Here is a 23,797-nt window from a genome sequence, read left to right on the forward strand (position 1 = left end):
TTGTAAAATAGTATGGCATTCCTTAAATATATGATAGTAAGTCAAACTTTGCATAGGCATAAAACATTAAATCCCCGAGATACGCACTGGTACAAATTTTATTATGCTACTTGAAGTTTAACTTAACATATCAGTGGTCATTCTATAATTGGTCTCGCGAGAAGAGAAGGAGAGCACGCGCGCGCGCGCGTGTGTGTGTGTGTGATTTAGATTCTTAACGTAGCATTAACAACGTTTCGGTCATATCGCTACGATGTCTGCTGTGTGACAGTGTATAGTAATGTGTAGAACTGGGGCATCATGCTGCAGACATGTATTTTGATGTCCCACCTAGTCACATTATCTTGACACCAGGCCGATCAGTCCTAACACTAACCTCTTAATGCTGAGCGACAAGCGAGGCAGCTGTTTGTACACTTTTTTGTAAGTCTTTGGTATGACTCGGCCGGGTTCCAAACTACAACCTACAGCAACCTAGGCAGATGCTCTAACCACTAGGCCACCAGAGCAGTCTCGCGACAAGAGATAGAGATGCTCACAATTGTAGAGGTATACACTACATGTGTTATCTGTACATTCATTGTAAACAACGATACGAATACACACACACACACACGCACATACACACACACACACACACACACACACACATACATATATATATATATATATATATATATATATATATATATATATATATATATATACACACACACATATTTATATGTGTGTGTGTATGTGATATCTGAATATAGTAGCTGCAGAAACGTCAGTCCATCTGATGAAAGTTTGTACAATAAATGCATTAAATTGAAAATAGACAGCAGATAGTGAGTGATTAGTAACAACACCAGTAGTAGCCATCACGGCTCATAAAAAAATATATTTTTTAAAATTAAAAAAAAATAGATGTTGATGAATCTGGAAAATCATTACTTCAATGTGATGTATGATATTCTTTATCAGTTTATCTCTCTTTTTCTTCTTCTTTGTCATTAATATTATCATCATCATCATCATCATTATTACTATTATTATTATTATCTAAGTCCCTCCTATACGTTATCTGAGCACCCCAGATTTATATTAGTTATATAGTTCTTCCTGTACGTTATCTTAGCACCCCATATTTTGTGTGTGTGTGAGAGAGATTTGGATTTTTAACGTAGCTTTAACAATTTTTCAGCGAGGCAGCAGTTAGTATCATTTTTGTAAGTCTTTGGTATGACTCGGCAGGGGATCGAACCCACGACCTCCCGCATCCGAAGCGAACGCTCTAACCACTAGGCCACGGGAGCGGTCCCATATTTTGTAGTCAGGGTAATATTATCATATCAACTTTCTGGGCAGGTACTCTGGTTAGGATATATATGCCAGATAGTATTATTTTGAGCAAAAAAATCATATTCCTGGGGCTCAAGAGGATGAGGCCTCGTTGGGAAATGAAAACATGCCAACAATGAGTTAGATATTTTCTGCCCTCTTCCAAATTTCTTCGTATCATGTATACTATAAGTATGAAGCGGTTTGGTTTAATTTCTGACAAACCTGTGTGTATTCTCATGATGATTGCAGGGAAGGAGTGTGTTACGAAAATATTAAAGAAGTTACACATTTTTCATTATTCCATGTATTTCTCGTTGATACCCTCTATCCTTAGATTACTAAATTTAAAATGCCTTTGAACATTTCTAAATTGGATTAAGTCACGTGGATTTATTTGTTCTTCCTTGTCCAAATGTTTTTTTATGCTTCTCATAATTTAAAGTGGTTATCGGAAAATACCCATGTATCTAGCTTCTAAGTTGCTCTTCCTTGTTTACAAAGCAATGCTATCTCGCACTAAAGATATTTGTTCACCAAAAGTCGCATCTACGCATGTAAAGGTGATCGCTCGTGAAGATAATGCACGAGCAAAGCAATGGCTTTAAATAAAGTGTTAGAATATTTAATTTGATTACATAGGGTCATATTAATTTAGATATTTTAGACATAGCGCTGACATGAATTAATTATTTAGTTATTTTTCATTTCAAACTGCCAGCTTAGACTGAAAGGAGGAAAGTATAAAACATAGTTACAAGATTTGTATCAGAACAGTGTGGTGGCACTGAACAATAAAATGCAGTGTAACTGTGTATTACTTTCATCTGGATGATTGGTAATTACTTTGGCATGTTGACATGATTACAATGATTGCAGGAGTTGATTCCTTAAATATCAGGTAGCGTATACTTCAGATGTTTTAAGCAAAACTTAAACTCCAGCTTAAACTCTTTAACCTTTGATGCATTATAACTTAGTATAATTTAAAGTTATAATAGAATAACGTTATGGATCTTCTAAGCTTTGGTTCCTCTTGTAGACTGATAAAACTAGATTACGATGCTTTCGTCTAAGTATAATATATGAGATTGCTATTTTGAGCGCATTTTCGAAGTTTTTGTTACACTAGTAGGCAAACGAGGGGACTTGTCATCTTTGCCATTTTGATTTCTGTTTAATGGGGAAAATTGCAAGGACTCTAAATCTTCTGTAATTGTATCAAACCCATGTTGACATAAATGCGATACGACCAAGTAATGCGACAATTCGAAATCTGTTTAGTTTGTGCTTGAAATCCGAAAAGCAAAATCGATATCACTTGAGAGATAAATACCATACTGTAACGGAAATTTCCTCTTTTACACTACCCAGAGTCTCGCAATCTCTGGTTCTTTAGAATGTATTTTATACTTGCAGTGATGCTCCGCTGTCCATAGTGCGACAGATTTCTATCCAACGGGATACCATCTTATTCGTGGCTTCTTCTCGCCGACTGGTTCGTCCGCTGAGTCTTCGACTTTGTCGCTGTCTGCGTCTCTTTCTGGGTCGCTGATTCGTCGTGTGTGTCATCGACTAAGTCGCTGGATCCTGGACGGGATCGTCCTCTGGGTCACCTACTGGGTCGCTAAGTCGACGTCTGGGTCGCCGACAGTGTCATCGATCAATATCCGGTGTCTCGCTAATTGTACGCTGATGGCGCTCAAATATAAATATGTAGCTGCCCATCTGAATTTGAGGCTAGCATCAACCAGGAGCTCTTATCAGTGCGTACACAATTTACAGACAATACATGCATGCACTATATTATCCCTCAATGAAGACACTGTCAATAAGGTCATATGCAGGACAGTACGTCATTTTTGATCAAATAGTGAGAGGGAGGTATTACATTTAGCTCGTAGCACTTAAATTTTAAACGATGGTGATAAGGTATATGTCGAAATGTAGAGTTGTAAAATAGTATGACATTCATTAAACGTATGATAGTAAGTCGAACTCTGCATAGGCATTAAAAGTCCAATCCTCGAGATAGGCATTAATACAAATTTTATTATGCAACTTGAAGTTTAACTTAACATATCAGTGTTCATTCTATAATTGGTGTCGCGAGAAGAGAGAGAGAGAGAGAGAATGTGTGTGTGTGTGTGTGTGTGTGTGTGATTTAGATTTTTAACGTAGCATTAACAATGTTTCAGTCATATCGCTACTGTGTCTGCTGTGTGACAGTCTATAGTCATGTCTAGCACTGGGACATTATGCCGCAAACATGTATCACGATGTCCCACCTAGTCACATTATCTCGACAGAGACCGATCAGTCCTAACATTAGCCTTTTAATGCTGAGCGACAAGCGAGGCAGCTGTTAGTACAATTTTTGTAAGTCTTTGGTATGACTCGGCCGGGTTCCAAATCGCGACCTGCCGCATCCTAGGCGGATGCTCTAACCACTAGACCACAAGAGCGGTCTCGCGAGAAGATATAGAGATGCTCACAAATGTAAGGTTATACGGTATATGTGTGATCTGTAAATACATTGTAAACAACGATACGTATATATATATATATATATATATATATATATATATATATATATATATATATATATATATATATATCTGTGTGTGTGTGTGTGTGTGTGTGTGTGTGATATATGAATAGACTACTTGCATAAATGTCAGTCCATCTGATGAAAGCTTGAACAATAAATGCATTAAATTGAAAACCGACAGCAGAAAGTGAGTGATTGGTAGCAACACCAGTGGTAGCTATCATGGCTATAAAAAAAAAATGTATGATGCTTTTTATCAGTTTATCTTTCTTTTTTTTCTTCTATGTCATTATTATTGTTATTATTATTATTATTATTTAAGTCCATCCTATACATTATCTGAGCACCCCAGATTTGTATTATTTGTATAGTTCTTTCTGTACGTTATCTTAGCACCCCATATTTTGTAGTTAGGGTAATATTATCATATCAACTTTCTGGGGCAGGTACTGTGGTTAGGATATATATGCCCGATATTATTGTTTTGAGCAAGTCTGTCTACTTCTTAACATGAACATGTTTGCTTCTTCGAAACTTTAGAAGACTTTGAATACCTGAATTCACTAAGGAACTGAGCTATAACAAATGCCATGAAAAAGTATTCCATTTTTTTTTAAATTCCCACTAACTTTTAAAGCTAAATGTAGCTAATCTGAAAACCAAAGGTATTAATAATGTTACTATTGTTTATTTTTTAAATCTGAATATTTTAAGTTTTTCAGTGGCAATCTGGGGTTTGGTTTCTATAATTTTCAAGGCCAGGGATATAAGCTACGTAATGGGATTTTGGATTACACTATATTGTATTGCTCTAGGGGTGGACGGTGTGAAGATGTTGCTTAGAAACATAACGAGACATACAGGTATAGCCAAGACAGACCAGATGACATCATACCCCTTAGGCTTTGCTACTATATCATTACTTGGCAGAAGTTTATATCCACACTTTCTAACCATATATTCTTTGAATGACATAAGTCACTAGCAGACACGTTGCAGTAAAAATCCTGGGGAATTGGGTACTTACTTCTATACCATTTCTTTAAGACTGTTGAGATCCCAATCATACATGCATATATGCATAAATGCACACACACACACACACACACACACACAATTTGTATAACCATTTGTCAGGGTTCTTCCATTTATTCTGTATTCCTTGAGTATGTGAATTACAAGTGAATCATATAGTCGTAATGCCTGTAACAGACATGGCATGAATGATGTATAGCATATCAATAATGCCTGTGACAGACATGGCATGAATGATGTATAGCATATCAATAATGCCTGTGACAGACATGGCATGAATGATGTATAGCAAATCAATAATATCTGTGACAGACATGGTATTAATGATGTATAGCATATCAATAACGTCTGTGACAGACATGGCATGAATGATGTATAACAAATCAATAATGTCTGTGACAGACATGGCATGAATGATGTATAGCATATCAATAATGTCTGTGACAGACATGGCATGAATGATGTATAGCAAATCAATAATGTCTGTGACAGACATGGCATGAATGATGTATAGCAAATCAATAATATCTGTGACAGACATGGTATTAATGATGTATAGCATATCAATAATGTCTGTGACAGACATGGCATGAATGATGTATAGCAAATCAATAATGTCTGTGACAGACATGGCATGAATGATGTATAGCATATCAATAATGTCTGTGACAGACATGGTATGAATGATGTATAGCAAATCAATAATGTCTGTGATAAACATGGTATTAATGATGTATAGCATATCAATAATGTCTGTGACAGACATGGCATGAATGATGTACAGCATATCAATAATGTCTGTGACAGACATGGCATGAATGATGTATAGCATATCAATAATGTCTGTGACATACATGGCATGAATGATGTATAGCATATCAATAATGTCTGTGACAGACATGGCATGAATGATGTATAGCATATCAATAATGTCTGTGACAGACATGGCATGAATGATGTATAGCATATCAATAATGTCTGTGACATACATGGCATGAATGATGTATAACAAATCCATAATGTCTGTGACAGACATGGCATGAATGATGTATAACAAATCGATAATGTCTGTGACAGACATGGCATGAATGATGTATAGCAAATCAATAATATCTGTGACAGACATGGCATGAATGATGTATAGCATATCAATAATGTCTGTGACAGACATGGTATTAATGATGTATAGCATATCAATAATGTCTGTGACAGACATGGCATGAATGATGTATAGCAAATCAATAATGTCTGTGACAGACATGGCATGAATGATGTATAGCATATCAATAATGTCTGTGACAGACATGGCATGAATGATGTATAGCAAATCAATAATGTCTGTGATAAACATGGTATTAATGATGTATAGCATATCAATAATGTCTGTGACAGACATGGCATGAATGATGTACAGCATATCAATAATGTCTGTGACAGACATGGCATGAATGATGTATAGCATATCAATAATGTCTGTGACATACATGGCATGAATGATATATAGCATATCAATAATGTCTGTGACAGACATGGCATGAATGATGTATAGCATATCAATAATGTCTGTGACATACATGGCATGAATGATGTATAGTAAATCAATAATGTCTGTGACAGACATGGCATGAATGATGTATAGCATATCAATAATGTCTGTGACATACATGGCATGAATGATGTATAGCATATCAATAATGTCTGTGATAGACATGGTACGAATGACGTATATCAACTAAGAAACAGATTCATAACAGATGTTGAAAAACAAACCTCATAATAATACAACAGTAAATACATGAAACCAGAATTTAAGAATTCTTAATATTAAGCTGTATAAATAAACACAATATATATGATTTATAAAGAATTGTACCAGAACTCTGGAACAAGAAGTGAAATATTGTTAACTAAAAATGTACAAGAAATTCATAAAATACTTAGGAATATGTCACGTGCCTCCTACTGTATTATTTATAATACCGGAGATGGTGGACAATTAAAATTTCAATAGCTTCGAGCCCCCAGTCATTAATGCCGATGGTCTAGGTGTATAAATAACTCAAGGTGAAAGGAATAACAATTTAATAAAATATATCAGATGAATTCAACAATTTCATCGACACATTTCGCCATCGCAATTTTTTCTAAAAATACAATCAATGACCAATTTAACGTCGTCAATTGCTATCTCATCATATGAATTAAAGTTCTCCTGACACTTAAAATCAGTCCTTCCGACACTTGTCGTACTTTATCACATGCTCCTTCCGGTACTGCGCTTGCGCACAAGCTTATTACGTGACAATACCGACTTTTACGGCATCTCCACTTCTCTGGCCTCTGTCCGATACTCAGATGTCAGTAGTATAGTATTTTAGGGAGTCTGTATCACTTTATAATAGTTTACGGAGTCTGTATCACTTTATAGCATTTTTGGGTGTCTATAACTCCGTTTTCCGGAGAGAATGGGCACGAAATCCACGTTGCTTCTGACACGACGTGTATCTGCATACATCTTTGTTGCAACTTCATTGTTGGCAGCGGGTGGATAATCCGTGACCACCAGTTTAGCTCCCTCCGCCATAGTGAGCATTCGTGTTTTCTTCCTAGCAAACAAATTCCTAATTAATCTTGTGTGTTGAAGTAAAGGGGATTCAATTAGATAAAAACGGAAGACAAATATTGTTCTTAATAGTATAATAACTTCATAAGAAGACAATTAAAATTGGCAATCATTATTGTATTGGAATGTACTTAAAGACTGAGCAGAAATGGTATAGATCGATGACTATTCCAGGGTACAATGGGGTCCATACTCATATCTTGGCTGTTCCCAAGAGGATATGAAGCCATAAAATCCTGGCAGCAGCAGCAACTCATGTAAGTTAAGTAGAAAAACTGATCATTTTAATTCACTGAAATAAGATGTAGATTAATCAAGACAGTACTCAGCACGACAAGGCCCGTATTAATTAAATCAGTATTCAGTATGGCAAAACCTGGAATAATCAGTATTCACTGTAAGTAATGAAGCCAGTATTAACTATGGCAAGGCCTGGAGTGATAAAGCCAGTAATGATTATGGCATGGCCTGGATTAATGAAGCCAGTAATTAATATTGCAAGGCCTGGAGTAATTAAGTCAGTATTCACTCTAACAAGGCCTGGAGTTATTGTTGCTGGCTTGACTTCGCTTGCGAATATTTAGGAAGAGATATGTCCATGCATGCTGCACGCGCACTGGTGGCTGAAGTGCCCAGTGCGTGACAGTCACGTCCGTCCACAGAGGCTACAGGGAAATGTCTGGCGAGTGTTGGGTGCTGGTGAAAAATAAACTTGTTATACATTTGTGTATGCATATGTAAATAATTTGATTATGTTTGTTGTAATATATGTTGTATAAAACACAGATCATTTGATTTCTATGAGTCAAGAATGTTTTATATGGATTGTTTATATCTGTCTGAATATTATAACACCCATTTCCATCTAACACAATCTTGTCAACACAATTAGTCCCAGAAGTGTTGATGGACTGCCATGAAAGTTGCTAAATATATGGTCATGATTGGAAGACAAACATGTCAACAAATCACTTTACTTGCCATTGTTTTTGGAGGTCCTGTTCCTTTTGTCCTACTGCTGAATGTAGTGCAAAACAACTCACTGTGAATGCAAGTTGTCATGCCTTTTTATGGACTGTGCTTAAACGTGGTTCATATGATACGGTCATCATTCATAAATGCTCATAGTGACAAATCTTGGTCTTTCCTTAATTTATGGAAGAGTTATTGCCCTTATTATAGCTTGATGCAGTGTATGTCACAATTTGTTTAATGAAACTACTATTGCACTTTTTAGTGGATTGCTGTAAAACTATGCATGTACAATGGTGGTCATTAGAAGATATGACTAATTATTGTATTCACAACATTTTTCCCAATAGTTCTCCTCTGTTATGGCAATAAACATTTCCTTCAACTATATTGGCATATATATTACACAATGCTAGTATATTGCAGGTATTAATTAGAGAATTATTCCTTTGTGATGATGGTGTGCAAATCTTATTTTGCAATAAATGTGGTTAGAGCATCCACCTTTGTTGGCAGAGGTCACAGGTTTGAAGCCAGTTTTGTCATGCCAAATAAATAAAAATGGTATTAGCAGCTGCCTCGCTTGGCACTCTGTATTAAGAGGTTAATAATGTTAGGACTGGTCACACTTGCATCAAGATAATATGTCTGGGTTTGACATAATGTCACATGTCTAGCACAATGTCCCAGTGCTAGGCATCACAGAAAACTGTCACACTGCAGACTTCATAGCTGACATTTCTTAAGCTACAGTAACGATATAAAAAACACAAAATACACACACAGACACACAATAAATGGAAAACTAATGTCTGTTGGAATATACCTGATTTAGAATGATCCTTGAAACATTCTTGGAATCCCTAGATGAAATAGCAAGTAAAGCTACCTGATTGCTACTGCTGACTGCTTTTCATGCAGCATTTTTATTCATTATCTTGTGTCCAAGTTGATCTTGTGATATGCTCATGAAATATAGTGATAATGCAGTGCTTAGTGATTACTACTTTTACAAATCAGAATTAGGTCATTGTGATCTATATTTAATCTATTCCTGACTTGGAAATGTAGACACCTCATCATTGACATTATTTAGTGTGTACATGAAAACACATTTTGCCTTTTTAATTATGTTGTAGTTTCATTTATGGACTTCATACCTCTTTTCTGAATAGTCGGGCTTTACTGTTATTCCATACCTTTACTTTATGCAATTGACATTAGATTCAAAGATGCATGATTAGTAATGTTAAAAAAATGGACATTAGATTCAAAGATGCATGATTAGTAATGTTAAAAAAAATGGACATTAGATTCAAAGATGCATGATTAGTAATGTTAAAAAAATGGACATTAGATTCAAAGATGCATGATTAGCAATGTTAAAAAAATGGACATTAGATTCAAAGATGCATGATTAGTAATGTTAAAAAAATGGACATTAGATTCAAAGATGCATGATTAGTAATGTTAAAAAAATGGACATTAGATTCAAAGATGCATGATTAGTAATGTTAAAAAAAATGGACATTAGACTCAAAGATGCATGATTAGTAATGTTAAAAATATGGACATTAGATTCAAAGATGCATGATTAGTAATGTTAAAAAAATGGACATTAGATTCAAACATGCATGATTAGTAATGTTAAAAAAATGGACATTAGATTCAAAGATGCATGATTAGTAATGTTAAAAAAATGGACATAAGATTCAAAGATGCATGATTAGTAATGTTAAAAATATGGACATTAGATTCAAAGATGCATGATTAGTAATGTTAAAAAAATGGACATTAGATTCAAAGATGCATGATTAGTAATGTTAAAAAAATGGACATTAGATTCAAAGATGCATGATTAGTAATGTTAAAAAAATGGACATTAAATTCAAAGATGCATGATTAGTAATGTTAAAAAAATATAATTTGTAATTTACAGAACCATTTGGCCTCAATATTTTATTTGATTTTCTACTGACTTGATATAAACCTCTTCCAGGTCAATAATAATTGATATAAACCTCTTCCAGGTCAATACTGACTTGATATAAACCTCTTCCAGGTCAATACTGACTTGATATAAACCTCTTCCAGGTCAATACTGACTTGATATAAACCTCTTCCAGGTCAATATAATCCATATGTTAATCTGATGTACAAAATAATACTCCAGGTTTATTTCCCAAACTGTTTTTAAAGTAAAACCCTGTTTCAAAAGATCATGTTCACATCATGCAAGTTACCCAATATACAAGTATAGTTTATATAAGGTCAGGTTCCCAGCATGCAAGTTACCCAGTATACAAGTATAGTCTATATAAGGTCAAGGTCCCAGCATGCAAGTTACCCAATGTACAAGTAGAGTCTATATAAGGTCACGTTCCCAGCATGCAAGTTACCCATTATACAAGTATAGTCTATATAAGGTCAAGTTCCCAGCATGCAAGTTACCCAGTATACAAGTATAGTCTATATAAGGTCAATTTCCCAGCATGCAAGTTACCCATTATACTAGTATGGTCTATATAAGGTCAAGTTCCCAGCATGCAAGTTACCCAATATACATGTATAATTTATATAAGGTCAGGTTCCCAGCATGCAAGTTACCCAATGTACAAGTATAGTCTATATAAGATCAATTTCCCAGCATGCAAGTTACCCAATGTACAAGTATAGTCTATATAAGGTCAAGTTCCCAGCATGCAAGTTACCCAATGTACAAGTATAGTCTATATAAGGTCAAGTTCCCAGCATGCAAGTTACCCAATATACAAGTATAGTCTTTATAAGGTCAAGTTCCCAGCATGCAAGTTACCCAATATACAAGTATAGTCTATATAAGGTCAAGTTCCCAGCATGCAAGTTACCCAATATACAAGTATGGTCTATATGGTCAAGTTCCCAGCATGCAAGTTACCCAACATACAAGTATAGTCTATATAAGGTCAAGTTCCCAGCATGCAAGATACCCAATACACAGATATAGTCTAGATAAGGTCAAGTTCCCAGCATGCAAGTTACCCAGTATACAAGTATAGTCTATATAAGGTCGAGTTCCCAGCATGCAAATTACCCAATATACAAGTATAGTCTATATAAGGTCAAGTTCCCAGCATGCAAGTTACCCAATACACAGGTATAGTCTATATAAGGTCAAGTTCCCAGCATGCAAGTTACCCAATATACAAGTATAGTCTATATAAGGTCAAGTTCCCAGCATGCAAGTTACCCAATATACAAGCATAGTCTATATAAGTTCAAGTTCCCAGCATGCAATGTTACCCAATATACAAGTATAGTCTATATAAGGTCAAGTTCCCAGCATGCAAACTACCCAATATACAAGTATAGTCTATATAAGTTCAAGTTCCCAGCATGCAAGTTACTCAATACACAGGTATAGTCTATATAAAGTCAAGTTCCCAGCATACAAGTTACCCATTATACAAGTATGGTCTATATAAGGTCAAGTTCCCAGCATGCAAGTTACCCAATATACATGTATAATTTATATAAGGTCAGGTTCCCAGCATGCAAGTTACCCAATGTACAAGTATAGTCTATATAAGATCAATTTCCCAGCATGCAAGTTACCCAATGTACAAGTATAGTCTATATAAGGTCAAGTTCCCAGCATGCAAGTTACCCAATGTACAAGTATAGTCTATATAAGGTCAAGTTCCCAGCATGCAAGTTACCCAATATACAAGTATAGTCTATATAAGGTCAAGTTCCCAGCATGCAATTTACCCAACATACAAGTATAGTCTATATAAGGTCAAGTTCCCAGCATGCAAGTTACCCAATATACAAGTATAGTCTTTATAAGGTCAAGTTCCCAGCATGCAAGTTACCCAATATACAAGTATGGTCTATATGGTCAAGTTCCCAGCATGCAAGTTACCCAACATACAAGTATAGTCTATATAAGGTCATGTTCCCAGCATGCAAGTTACCCAACATACAAGTATAGTCTATATAAGGTCAAATTCCCAGCATGCAAGTTACCCAATACACAGATATAGTCTATATAAGGTCAAGTTCCCAGCATGCAAGTTACCCAATATACAAGTATAGTCTATATAAGGTCAAGTTCCCAGCATGCAATTTACCCAATATACAAGCATTGTCTATATAAGGTCAAGTTCCCAGCATGCAAGTTACCCAATATACAAGTATAGTCTATATAAGGTCAAGTTCCCAGCATGCAAGTTACCCAATATACAAGTATAGTCTATATAAGGTCAAGTTCCCAGCATGCAAATTACCCAACATACAAGTATAGTCTATATAAGGTCGAGTTCCCAGCATGCAAATTACCCAATATACAAGTATAGTCTATATAAGTTCAAGTTCACAGCATGCAAGTTACCCAATACACAGGTATAGTCTATACAAGGTCAACTTCCCAGCATGCAAGTTACCCAATATACAAGTATAGTCTATATAAGGTCAAGTTCCCAGCATGCAATTTACCCAATATACAAGCATTGTCTATATAAGGTCAAGTTCCCAGCATGCAAGTTACCCAGTATAGAAGTATAGTCTATATAAGGTCAACTTCCCAGCATGCAAGTTACCCAATATACAAGTATAGTCTATATAAGTTCAAGTTCACAGCATGCAAGTTACCCAATACACAGGTATAGTCTATACAAGGTCAACTTCCCAGCATGCAAATTACCCAACATACAAGTATAGTCTATATAAGGTCCAGTTCCCAGCATGCAAATTACCCAATATACAAGTATAGTCTATATAAGTTCAAGTTCACAGCATGCAAGTTACCCAATATACAAGTATAGTCTATATAAGGTCAAGTTCCCAGCATGCAAGTTACCCAATATACAGGTATAGTCTATATAAGGTCAAGTTCCCAGCATGCAAATTACCCAATATACAAGTATAGTCTATATAAGGTCAAGTTCCCAGCATGCAAGTTACCCAACATACAAGTATAGTCTACATAAGGTCAGGTTCCCAGCATGAAAGTTACCCAACATACAAGTAAAGTCTATATAAGGTCAAGTTCCCAGCATGAAAGTTACCCAATACACAGGTATAGTCTATATAAGGTCAACTTCCCAGCATGCAAATTACCCAATATACAAGTATGGTCTATATAAGGTCAAGTTCCCAGCATGAAAGTTACCCAATATACAAGTATAGTCTATATAAGGTCAAGTTCCCAGCATGCAAGTTACCCAGTATAGAAGTATAGTCTATATAAGGTCAACTTCCCAGCATGCAAGTTACCCAATATACAAGTATAGTCTATATAAGGTCAAGTTCCCAGCATGCAAGTTACCCAATATACAAGTATAGTCTATATAAGGTCAAGTTCCCAGCATGCAAGTTACCCAATATACAAGTATAGTCTATATAAGGTCAAGTTCCCAGCATGAAAGTTACCCAATACACAGGTATAGTCTATATAAGGTCAACATCCCAGCATGCAAATTACCCAATATACAAGTATGGTCTATATAAGGTCAAGTTCCCAGCATGAAAGTTACCCAATATACAAGTATAGTCTATATAAGGTCAACTTCCCAGCATGCAAGTTACCCAGTATAGAAGTATAGTCTATATCAGGTCAACTTCCCAGCATGCAAGTTACCCAACATACAAGTATAGTCTATATAAGGTCAAGTTCCCAGCATGAAAGTTACCCAATACACAGGTATAGTCTATATAAGGTCAACTTCCCAGCATGCAAGTTACCCATTATACAAGTATAGTCTATATAAGGTCAGGTTGCCAGCATGCAAATTACCCAATATACAAGTATAGTCTATATAAGGTCAAGTTCCCAGCATGCAAGGTACCCAACATACAAGTATAGTCTATATAAGGTCAAGTTCCCAGCATGCAAGTTACCCAGTATACAAGTATAGTCTATATAAGTTCAAGTTCCCAGCATGCAAATTACCCAACATACAAGTATAGTCTATATAAGGTCAAGTTCCCAGCATGCAAGTTACCCAATGTACAAGTATAGTCTATACAAGGTCAAGTTCCCAGCATGCAAGTTACCCAATATACAAGTATAGTCTATATAAGGTCAACTTCCCAGCATGCAAGTTACCCAATATACAAGTATAGTCTATATAAGGTCAAGTTCCCAGCATGCAAATTACCCAATATACAAGTATAGTCTATATAAGGTCAAGTTCCCAGCATGCAAATTACCCAATACACAGGTATAGTCTATATAAGGTCAACTTCCCAGCATGCAAGTTACCCAATATACAAGTATGGTCTATATAAGGTCAAGTTCCCAGCATGAAAGTTACCCAATATACAAGTATAGTCTATATAAGGTCAAGTTCCCAGCATGCAAGTTACCCAATATACAAGTATGGTCTATATAAGGTCAAGTTCCCAGCATGAAAGTTACCCAATATACAAGTATAGTCTATATAAGGTCAACTTCCCAGCATGCAAGTTACCCAACATACAAGTATAGTCTATATAAGGTCAAGTTCCCAGCATGCAAGTTACCCAATACACAGGTATAGTCTATATAAGGTCAACTTCCCAGCATGCAAATTACCCAATATACAAGTATGGTCTATATAAGGTCAAGTTCCCAGCATGAAAGTTACCCAATATACAAGTATAGTCTATATAAGGTCAAGTTCCCAGCATGCAAGTTACCCAACATACAAGTATAGTCTACATAAGGTCAGGTTCCCAGCATGAAAGTTACCCAACATACAAGTATAGTCTATATAAGGTCAAGTTCCCAGCATGCAAGTTACCCAATACACAGGTATAGTCTATATAAGGTCAACTTCCCAGCATGCAAATTACCCAATATACAAGTATGGTCTATATAAGGTCAAGTTCCCTGCATGAAAGTTACCCAATATACAAGTATAGTCTATATAAGGTCAAGTTCCCAGCATGCAAGTTACCCAGTATACAAGTATAGTCTATATAAGGTCAACTTCCCAGCATGCAAGTTACCCAACATACAAGTATAGTCTATATAAGGTCAAGTTCCCAGCATGCAAGTTACCCAATATACAAGTATAGTCTATATAAGATCAAGTTCCCAGCATGCAAGTTACCCAATACACAGGTATAGTCTATATAAGGTCAAGTTCCCAGCATGCAAGTTACCCATTATACAAGTATAGTCTATATAAGGTCAAGTTCCCAGCATGCAAAGTACCCAATATACAAGTATAGTCTATATAAGGTCAAGTTCCCAGCATGAAAGTTACCCAATATACAAGTATAGTCTATATAAGGTCAGGTTCCCAGCATGCAAGTTACCCAGTATACAAGTATAGTCTATATAAGGTCAACTTCCCAGCATGCAAGTTACCCAACATACAAGTATAGTCTATATAAGGTCAAGTTCCCAGCATGCAAGTTACCCAATATACAAGTATAGTCTATATAAGGTCAAGTTCCCAGCATGCAAGTTACCCAATACACAGGTATAGTCTATATAAGGTCAACTTCCCAGCATGCAAGTTACCCATTATACAAGTATAGTCTATATAAGGTAAAGTTCCCAGCATGCAAATTACCCAATATACAAGTATAGTCTATATAAGGTCAAGTTCCCAGCATGCAAGTTACCCAGTATACAAGTATAGTCTATATAAGTTCAAGTTCCCAGCATGCAAATTACCCAACATACAAGTATAGTCTATATAAGATCAAGTTCCCAGCATGCAAGTTACCCAATGTACAAGTATAGTCTATACAAGGTCAACTTCCCAGCATGCAAGTTACCCAATATACAAGTATAGTCTATATAAGGTCAACTTCCCAGCATGCAAATTACCCAATATACAAGTATAGTCTATATAAGGTCAAGTTCCCAGCATGCAAGGTACCCAACATACATGTATAGTCTATATAAGGCAAGTTCCCAGCATGCAAGTTACCCAGTATACAAGTATAGTCTATATAAGTTCAAGTTCCCAGCATGCAAATTACCCAACATACAAGTATAGTCTATATAAGGTCAAGTTCCCACCATGCAAGTTACCCAATACACAGGTATAGTCTATATAAGGTCAAGTTCCCACCATGCAAGTTACCCAATACACAGGTATAGTCTATATAAGGACAAGTTCCCAGCATGCAAATTACCCAACATACAAGTATAGTCTATATAAGGTCAAGTTCCCAGCATGCAAGTTACCCATTATACAAGTATAGTCTACATAAGGTCAGGTTCCCAGCATGAAAGTTACCCAGATACAAGTATAGTCTGTATAAGGTCAAGTTCCCAGCATGAAAGTTACCCAATACACAGGTATAGTCTATATAAGGTCAACTTCCCAGCATGCAAGTTACCCAATATACAAGTATGGTCTATATAAGGTCAAGTTCCCAGCATGAAAGTTACCCAATATACAAGTATAGTCTATATAAGGTCAAGTTCCCAGCATGCAAGTTACCCAGTATACAAGTATAGTCTATATAAGGTCAAGTTCCCAGCATGCAAGTTACCCAACATACAAGTATAGTCTATATAAGGTCAAGTTCCCAGCATGCAAGTTACCCAATATACAAGTATAGTCTATATAAGGTCAAGTTCCCATCATGCAAGTTACCCAATACACAGGTATAGTCTATATAAGGTCAAGTTCCCAGCATGCAAGTTACCCATTATACAAGTATAGTCTATATAAGGTCAAGTTCCCAGCATGCAAATTACCCAATATACAAGTATAGTCTATATAAGGTCAAGTTCCCAGCATGCAAGTTACCCAGTATACAAGTATAGTCTATATAAGGTCAAGTTCCCAGCATGCAAGTCACCCAACATACAAGTATAGTCTATATAAGGTCAAGTTCCCAGCATGCAAGTTACCCAATATACAAGTATAGTCTATATAAGGTCAAGTTCCCAGCATGCAAGTTACCCAATACACAGGTATAGTCTATATAAGGTCAAGTTCCCAGCATGCAAGTTACCCATTATACAAGTATAGTCTATATAAGGTCAAGTTCCCAGCATGCAAATTACCCAATATACAAGTATAGTCTATATAAGGTCAAGTTCCCAGCATGCAAGGTACCCAACATACATGTATAGTCTATATAAGGTCAAGTTCCCAGCATGCAAGTTACCCAGTATACAAGTATAGTCTATATAAGTTCAAGTTCCCAGCATTCAAATTACCCAACATACAAGTATAGTCTATATAAGGTCAAGTTCCCACGATGCAAGTTACCCAATATACAAGTATAGTCTATATAAGGTCAAGTTCCCAGCATGCAAGTTACCCAATACACAGGTATAGTCTATATAAGGTCAAGTTCCCAGCATGCAAGTTACCCATTATACAAGTATAGTCTACATAAGGTCAGGTTCCCAGCATGAAAGTTACCCAACATACAAGTAAAGTCTATATAAGGTCAAGTTCCCAGCATGAAAGTTACCCAATACACAGGTATAGTCTATATAAGGTCAACTTCCCAGCATGCAAATTACCCAATATACAAGTATGGTCTATATAAGGTCAAGTTCCCAGCATGAAAGTTACCCAACATACAAGTATAGTCTATATAAGGTCAGGTTCCCAGCATGCAAGTTACCCAGTATACAAGTATAGTCTATATAAGGTCAACTTCCCAGCATGCAAGTTACCCAATATACAAGTATAGTCTATATAAGGTCAAGTTCCCAGCATGCAAGTTACCCAATATACAAGTATAGTCTATATAAGGTCAAGTTCCCATCATGCAAGTTACCCAATACACAGGTATAGTCTATATAAGGTCAAGTTCCCAGCATGCAAGTTACCCATTATACAAGTATAGTCTATATAAGGTCAAGTTCCCAGCATGCAAATTACCCAATATACAAGTATAGTCTATATAAGGTCAAGTTCCCAGCATGCAAGTTACCCAGTATACAAGTATAGTCTATATAAGGTCAAGTTCCCAGCATGCAAGTCACCCAACATACAGGTATAGTCTATATAAGGTCAAGTTCCCAGCATGCAAGTTACCCAATATACAAGTATAGTCTATATAAGGTCAAGTTCCCAGCATGCAAGTTACCCAATACACAGGTATAGTCTATATAAGGTCAAGTTCCCAGCATGCAAGTTACCCATTATACAAGTATAGTCTATATAAGGTCAAGTTCCCAGCATGCAAATTACCCAATATACAAGTATAGTCTATATAAGGTCAAGTTCCCAGCATGCAAGGTACCCAACATACATGTATAGTCTATATAAGGTCAAGTTTCCAGCATGCAAGTTACCCAGTATACAAGTATAGTCTATATAAGTTCAAGTTCCCAGCATTCAAATTACCCAACATACAAGTATAGTCTATATAAGGTCAAGTTCCCAGCATGCAAGTTACCCATTATACAAGTATAGTCTACATAAGGTCAGGTTCCCAGCATGAAAGTTACCCAACATACAAGTATAGTCTATATAAGGTCAAGTTCCCAGCATGCAAGTTACCCAATACACAGGTATAGTCTATATAAGGTCAACTTCCCAGCATGCAAGTTACCCAATATACAAGTATGGTCTATATAAGGTCAAGTTCCCAGCATGAAAGTTACCCAATATACAAGTATAGTCTATATAAGGTCAGGTTCCCAGCATGCAAGTTACCCAGTATACAAGTATAGTCTATATAAGGTCAACTTCCCAGCATGCAAGTTACCCAACATACAAGTATAGTCTATATAAGGTCAAGTTCCCAGCATGCAAGTTACCCAATATACAAGTATAGTCTATATAAGGTCAAGTTCCCAGCATGCAAGTTACCCAATACACAGGTATAGTCTATATAAGGTCAACTTCCCAGCATGCAAGTTACCCATTATACAAGTATAGTCTATATAAGGTAAAGTTCCCAGCATGCAAATTACCCAATATACAAGTATAGTCTATATAAGGTCAAGTTCCCAGCATGCAAGTTACCCAGTATACAAGTATAGTCTATATAAGTTCAAGTTCCCAGCATGCAAATTACCCAACATACAAGTATAGTCTATATAAGATCAAGTTCCCAGCATGCAAGTTACCCAATGTACAAGTATAGTCTATACAAGGTCAACTTCCCAGCATGCAAGTTACCCAATATACAAGTATAGTCTATATAAGGTCAACTTCCCAGCATGCAAATTACCCAATATACAAGTATAGTCTATATAAGGTCAAGTTCCCAGCATGAAAGTTACCCAACATACAAGTATAGTCTATATAAGGTCAAGTTCCCAGCATGCAAGTTACCCAAGATACAAGTATAGTCTATATAAGGTCAAATTCCCAGCATGCAAGTTACCCAATATACAAGTATGGTCTATATAAGGTCAAGTTCCCAGCATGAAAGTTACCCAATATACAAGTATAGTCTATATAAGGTCAAGTTCCCAGCATGCAAGTTACCCAATATACAAGTATAGTCTATATAAGGTCAACTTCCCAGCATGCAAGTTACCCAATACACAGGTATAGTCTATATAAGGTCAAGTTCCCAGCATGCAAGTTACCCATTATACAAGTATAGTCTATATAAGGTCAAGTTCCCAGCATGCAAATTACCCAATATACAAGTATAGTCTATATAAGGTCAAGTTCCCAGCATGCAAGTTACCCAACATACATGTATAGTCTATATAAGGTCAAGTTCCCAGCATGCAAGTTACCCAGTATACAAGTATAGTCTATATAAGGTCAAGTTCCCAGCATGCAAATTACCCAATATACAAGTATAGTCTATATAAGGTCAAGTTCCCAGCATGCAAGTTACCCAATATACAAGTGTAGTCTATATAAGGTCAAGTTCCCAGCATGCAAGTTACCCAATACACAGGTATAGTCTATATAAGGTCAAGTTCCCAGCATGCAAGTTACCCATTATACAAGTATAGTCTATATAAGGTCAAGTTCCCAGCATGCAAATTACCCAATATACAAGTATAGTCTATATAAGGTCAAGTTCCCAGCATGCAAGGTACCCAACATACATGTATAGTCTATATAAGGTCAAGTTCCCAGCATGCAAGTTACCCAGTATACAAGTATAGTCTGTATAAGTTCAAGTTCCCAGCATGCAAATTACCCAACATACAAGTATAGTCTATATAAGGTCACGTTCCCACCATGAAAGTTACCCAATATACAAGTATAGTCTATATAAGGTCAAGTTCCCAGCATGCAAGTTACCCAATACACAGGTATAGTCTATATAAGGTCAACTTCCCAGCATGCAAGTTACCCAATATACAAGTATGGTCTATATAAGGTCAAGTTCCCAGCATGAAAGTTACCCAATATACAAGTATAGTCTATATAAGGTCAAGTTCCCAGCATGCAAGTTACCCAGTATACAAGTATAGTCTATATAAGGTCAACTTCCCAGCATGCAAGCTACCCAACATACAAGTATAGTCTATATAAGGTCAAGTTCCCAGCATGCAAGTTACCCAATATACAAGTATAGTCTATATAAGGTCAAGTTCCCAGCATGCAAGTTACCCAATACACAGGTATAGTCTATATAAGGTCAAGTTCCCAGCATGCAAGTTACCCATTATACAAGTATAGTCTATATAAGGTCAAGTTCCCAGCATGCAAATTACCCAATATACAAGTATAGTCTATATAAGGTCAAGTTCCCAGCATGCAAGTTACCCAACATACATGTATAGTCTATATAAGGTCAAGTTCCCAGCATGCAAGTTACCCAGTATACAAGTATAGTCTATATAAGTTCAAGTTCCCAGCATGCAAATTACCCAACATACAAGTATAGTCTATATAAGGTCAAGTTCCCAGCATGCAAGTTACCCAATGTACAAGTATAGTCTATACAAGGTCAAGTTCCCAGCATGCAAGTTACCCAATATACAAGTATAGTCTATATAAGGTCAACCTCCCAGCATGCAAGTTACCCAATATACAAGTATAGTCTATATAAGGTCAAATTCAACCTGTTTTGCTGACAAGGCACTTTAAGAGCTAAAATAGGCAATTTGATATTACATTTTATGTCCAACAGATAACAATCATGCAAGTTGCCCAATATGTAAGTATACTCTGATACAGATCATTTCATTTTAAACGTTTGTTTTCCACTTTTTATATAACAGTTGTAGGGAACCATACATTACATTACCACCCAAAAGACTGTGAAATTGTTCAATTAATTCTCTTTTGTATAAGACACTTTATCTTCTTACTGTGAATATTCTTCATGTTGTGATATGCATTTACATCATGCCCAAGCCAGATAAGTCACTACATTATATTTGAGGAGGAGGTAACTCTACAAATCAGTTGTGAATATTATCACTGTTGTGATGTCGATTGGGGTCAGTCTACAGATGTTATGTACTTCTAAGACAGTGACAGGTATAAGGTGACGTTCTCTGCTTGCACAGTGGTCAGAATGTTGACACACCTCTGTTACCTTTATGTACTGTGGGTGTACTTTCTTCGGAAATTGTGCTTTTTGAAAATGTAGATGAATATTGCACACATCTAACCAAAATGGGTATTCCCATGTGCTCGAAAAATCAACCCGAATTAGTCCAAAGTACAGTATTATTGCCAGTTATCAAAAATAGGAAAAATTAATCTTTCCAGATTAGACAAAACCAACTTCTGAAAGTGCAATGAATTAATTACAAAATATATAAAAATTAAAAAAGATAAGTTATCATCACTTTTATTTATAATTTTCATCTTTAGTCCAGGAACTGAAAATGACCAAGTAGAGCTTGCAGTTGTTCTTTTTTCTTTCTTTTGTTTTCATGAGTGTTCATCTGAATTAAGGCAAAGCTTTATACTCTGTAACCTAATTACACCCATCAATCATGCAAGCAATACAGGCAATTAAAAGTACTCTGTAACCTAATTACACCCATCAATCATGCAAACAATAAAGGCAAATAAAGTTATTTAACAATACCTAAGGTCTTTTTGAAATGGCCAGGATAACTAGTGAGGTAATCCTGAGAGCTGTTTTCTTTAAAAGTCTAATCTTGTGCAAAATCAGGTTCTGTACAGTGACACCATTTATATATTGCCCTAGCCTGAGTAGTCATTATATAATAGTGTTGTAAGGGACATAACTCGCTACTATGACTATTCTCCATGTTATGATATCTACATCTTGACCAAGCCAGAGTAGTTATTACAATATTGTGTTCTAGTGGAGATAAGTCAACAAGCACACCTAACTGCATAAATGATCAGATTCACCTTTATTTTGAAAACATATAATCTCTCAAAATTTAACGTTTACTGACAAAATATGTCTACATTCCGTATTCTGCTACTGTCAAAACATATATACTTCCATAATCTGCCCCATTATGTTACTGTAGAATATGTCTACATTCCATATCCTTCCTCATTAAATCTGTTATTGTCAAACTATGTCTACATTCCATATTCTTCTCCGTTCATTTTTTTTACAACATTTTATTGTTAAATTACTCTGTCTTTAAGTGAACTAGAGATATCTACATATTTCTTTGCAAACAGATGTAACTCAATTGTATGAACAGATACCATTTATGTAACCTATTCTATATGTAGACCACTTGGCCACATTTATAAGACCTGTTCTATGTTTAGACTACTTGGCCACATGTATAAAACCTATTCTATATTTAGACCACCTGGCCACATTTATAAGACATATTCTATATGTAGACCACTTAGCCACAAAAACCTATTCTATAATCAGACCACTTGCAATAATCAATAATCAGATAAACAGACCCTAAATTGTGTAGCAATATTTGTTAAATAACATTGTATAATTATTTTCAGTATGAAGACATAATGGAGATATGTAATGTAAACATAACAGAATAACCTTGTCTATGAATACGAAGACTTACCAGACAGCATACATATTGCATCATCAAACAAAACATATTGCATAATCAGACAGTACACATATTACATCATTAATCATGATATGTATTGCATCGTCAAACAAAACATATTACATGATCAGACAGTATACATATTACATCATTAAACATGATATGTATTGCATCATCAAACAATACATATTACATCATCAAACAGTATACATATTACATCATTAAACATGATATGTATTGCATCATCAAACAAAACATATTACATCATCAGACAGTATACATATTACATCATCAATACATGATACATATTACATCATCAATACATTATACATATAACATCATCAAACACTGTACATATTACATCATCAAACAAAACATATTGCATCATCAAACAGTGTACATATTACATCATCAATACATTATACATAATACATCATCAAACATTATA

At 35.7% G+C, this 23,797-nt stretch overlaps 1 protein-coding gene across 1 annotated transcript in view; it reads right to left on the minus strand.

Moving 5' to 3' along the window:
• LOC149774072 (transcription intermediary factor 1-beta-like) overlaps nt 1-7,493 on the minus strand; it is a 37,974-nt gene extending 30,481 nt beyond the window's left edge. The window contains exon 1 of the mRNA XM_089945842.1: nt 7,404-7,493. Within this exon, the coding sequence (XP_089801968.1) occupies nt 7,404-7,493 (90 nt within the window). The remainder of the gene's footprint in view (nt 1-7,403) is intronic.
• Nucleotides 7,494-23,797: the final 16,304 nt, after the last annotated feature.

This window comes from Sinohyriopsis cumingii, unplaced genomic scaffold, assembly GCF_028554795.1.
Source record: "Sinohyriopsis cumingii isolate HCF-2022 unplaced genomic scaffold, ASM2855479v2 utg000426l, whole genome shotgun sequence".
NCBI lineage: Eukaryota > Metazoa > Mollusca > Bivalvia > Unionida > Unionidae > Sinohyriopsis > Sinohyriopsis cumingii.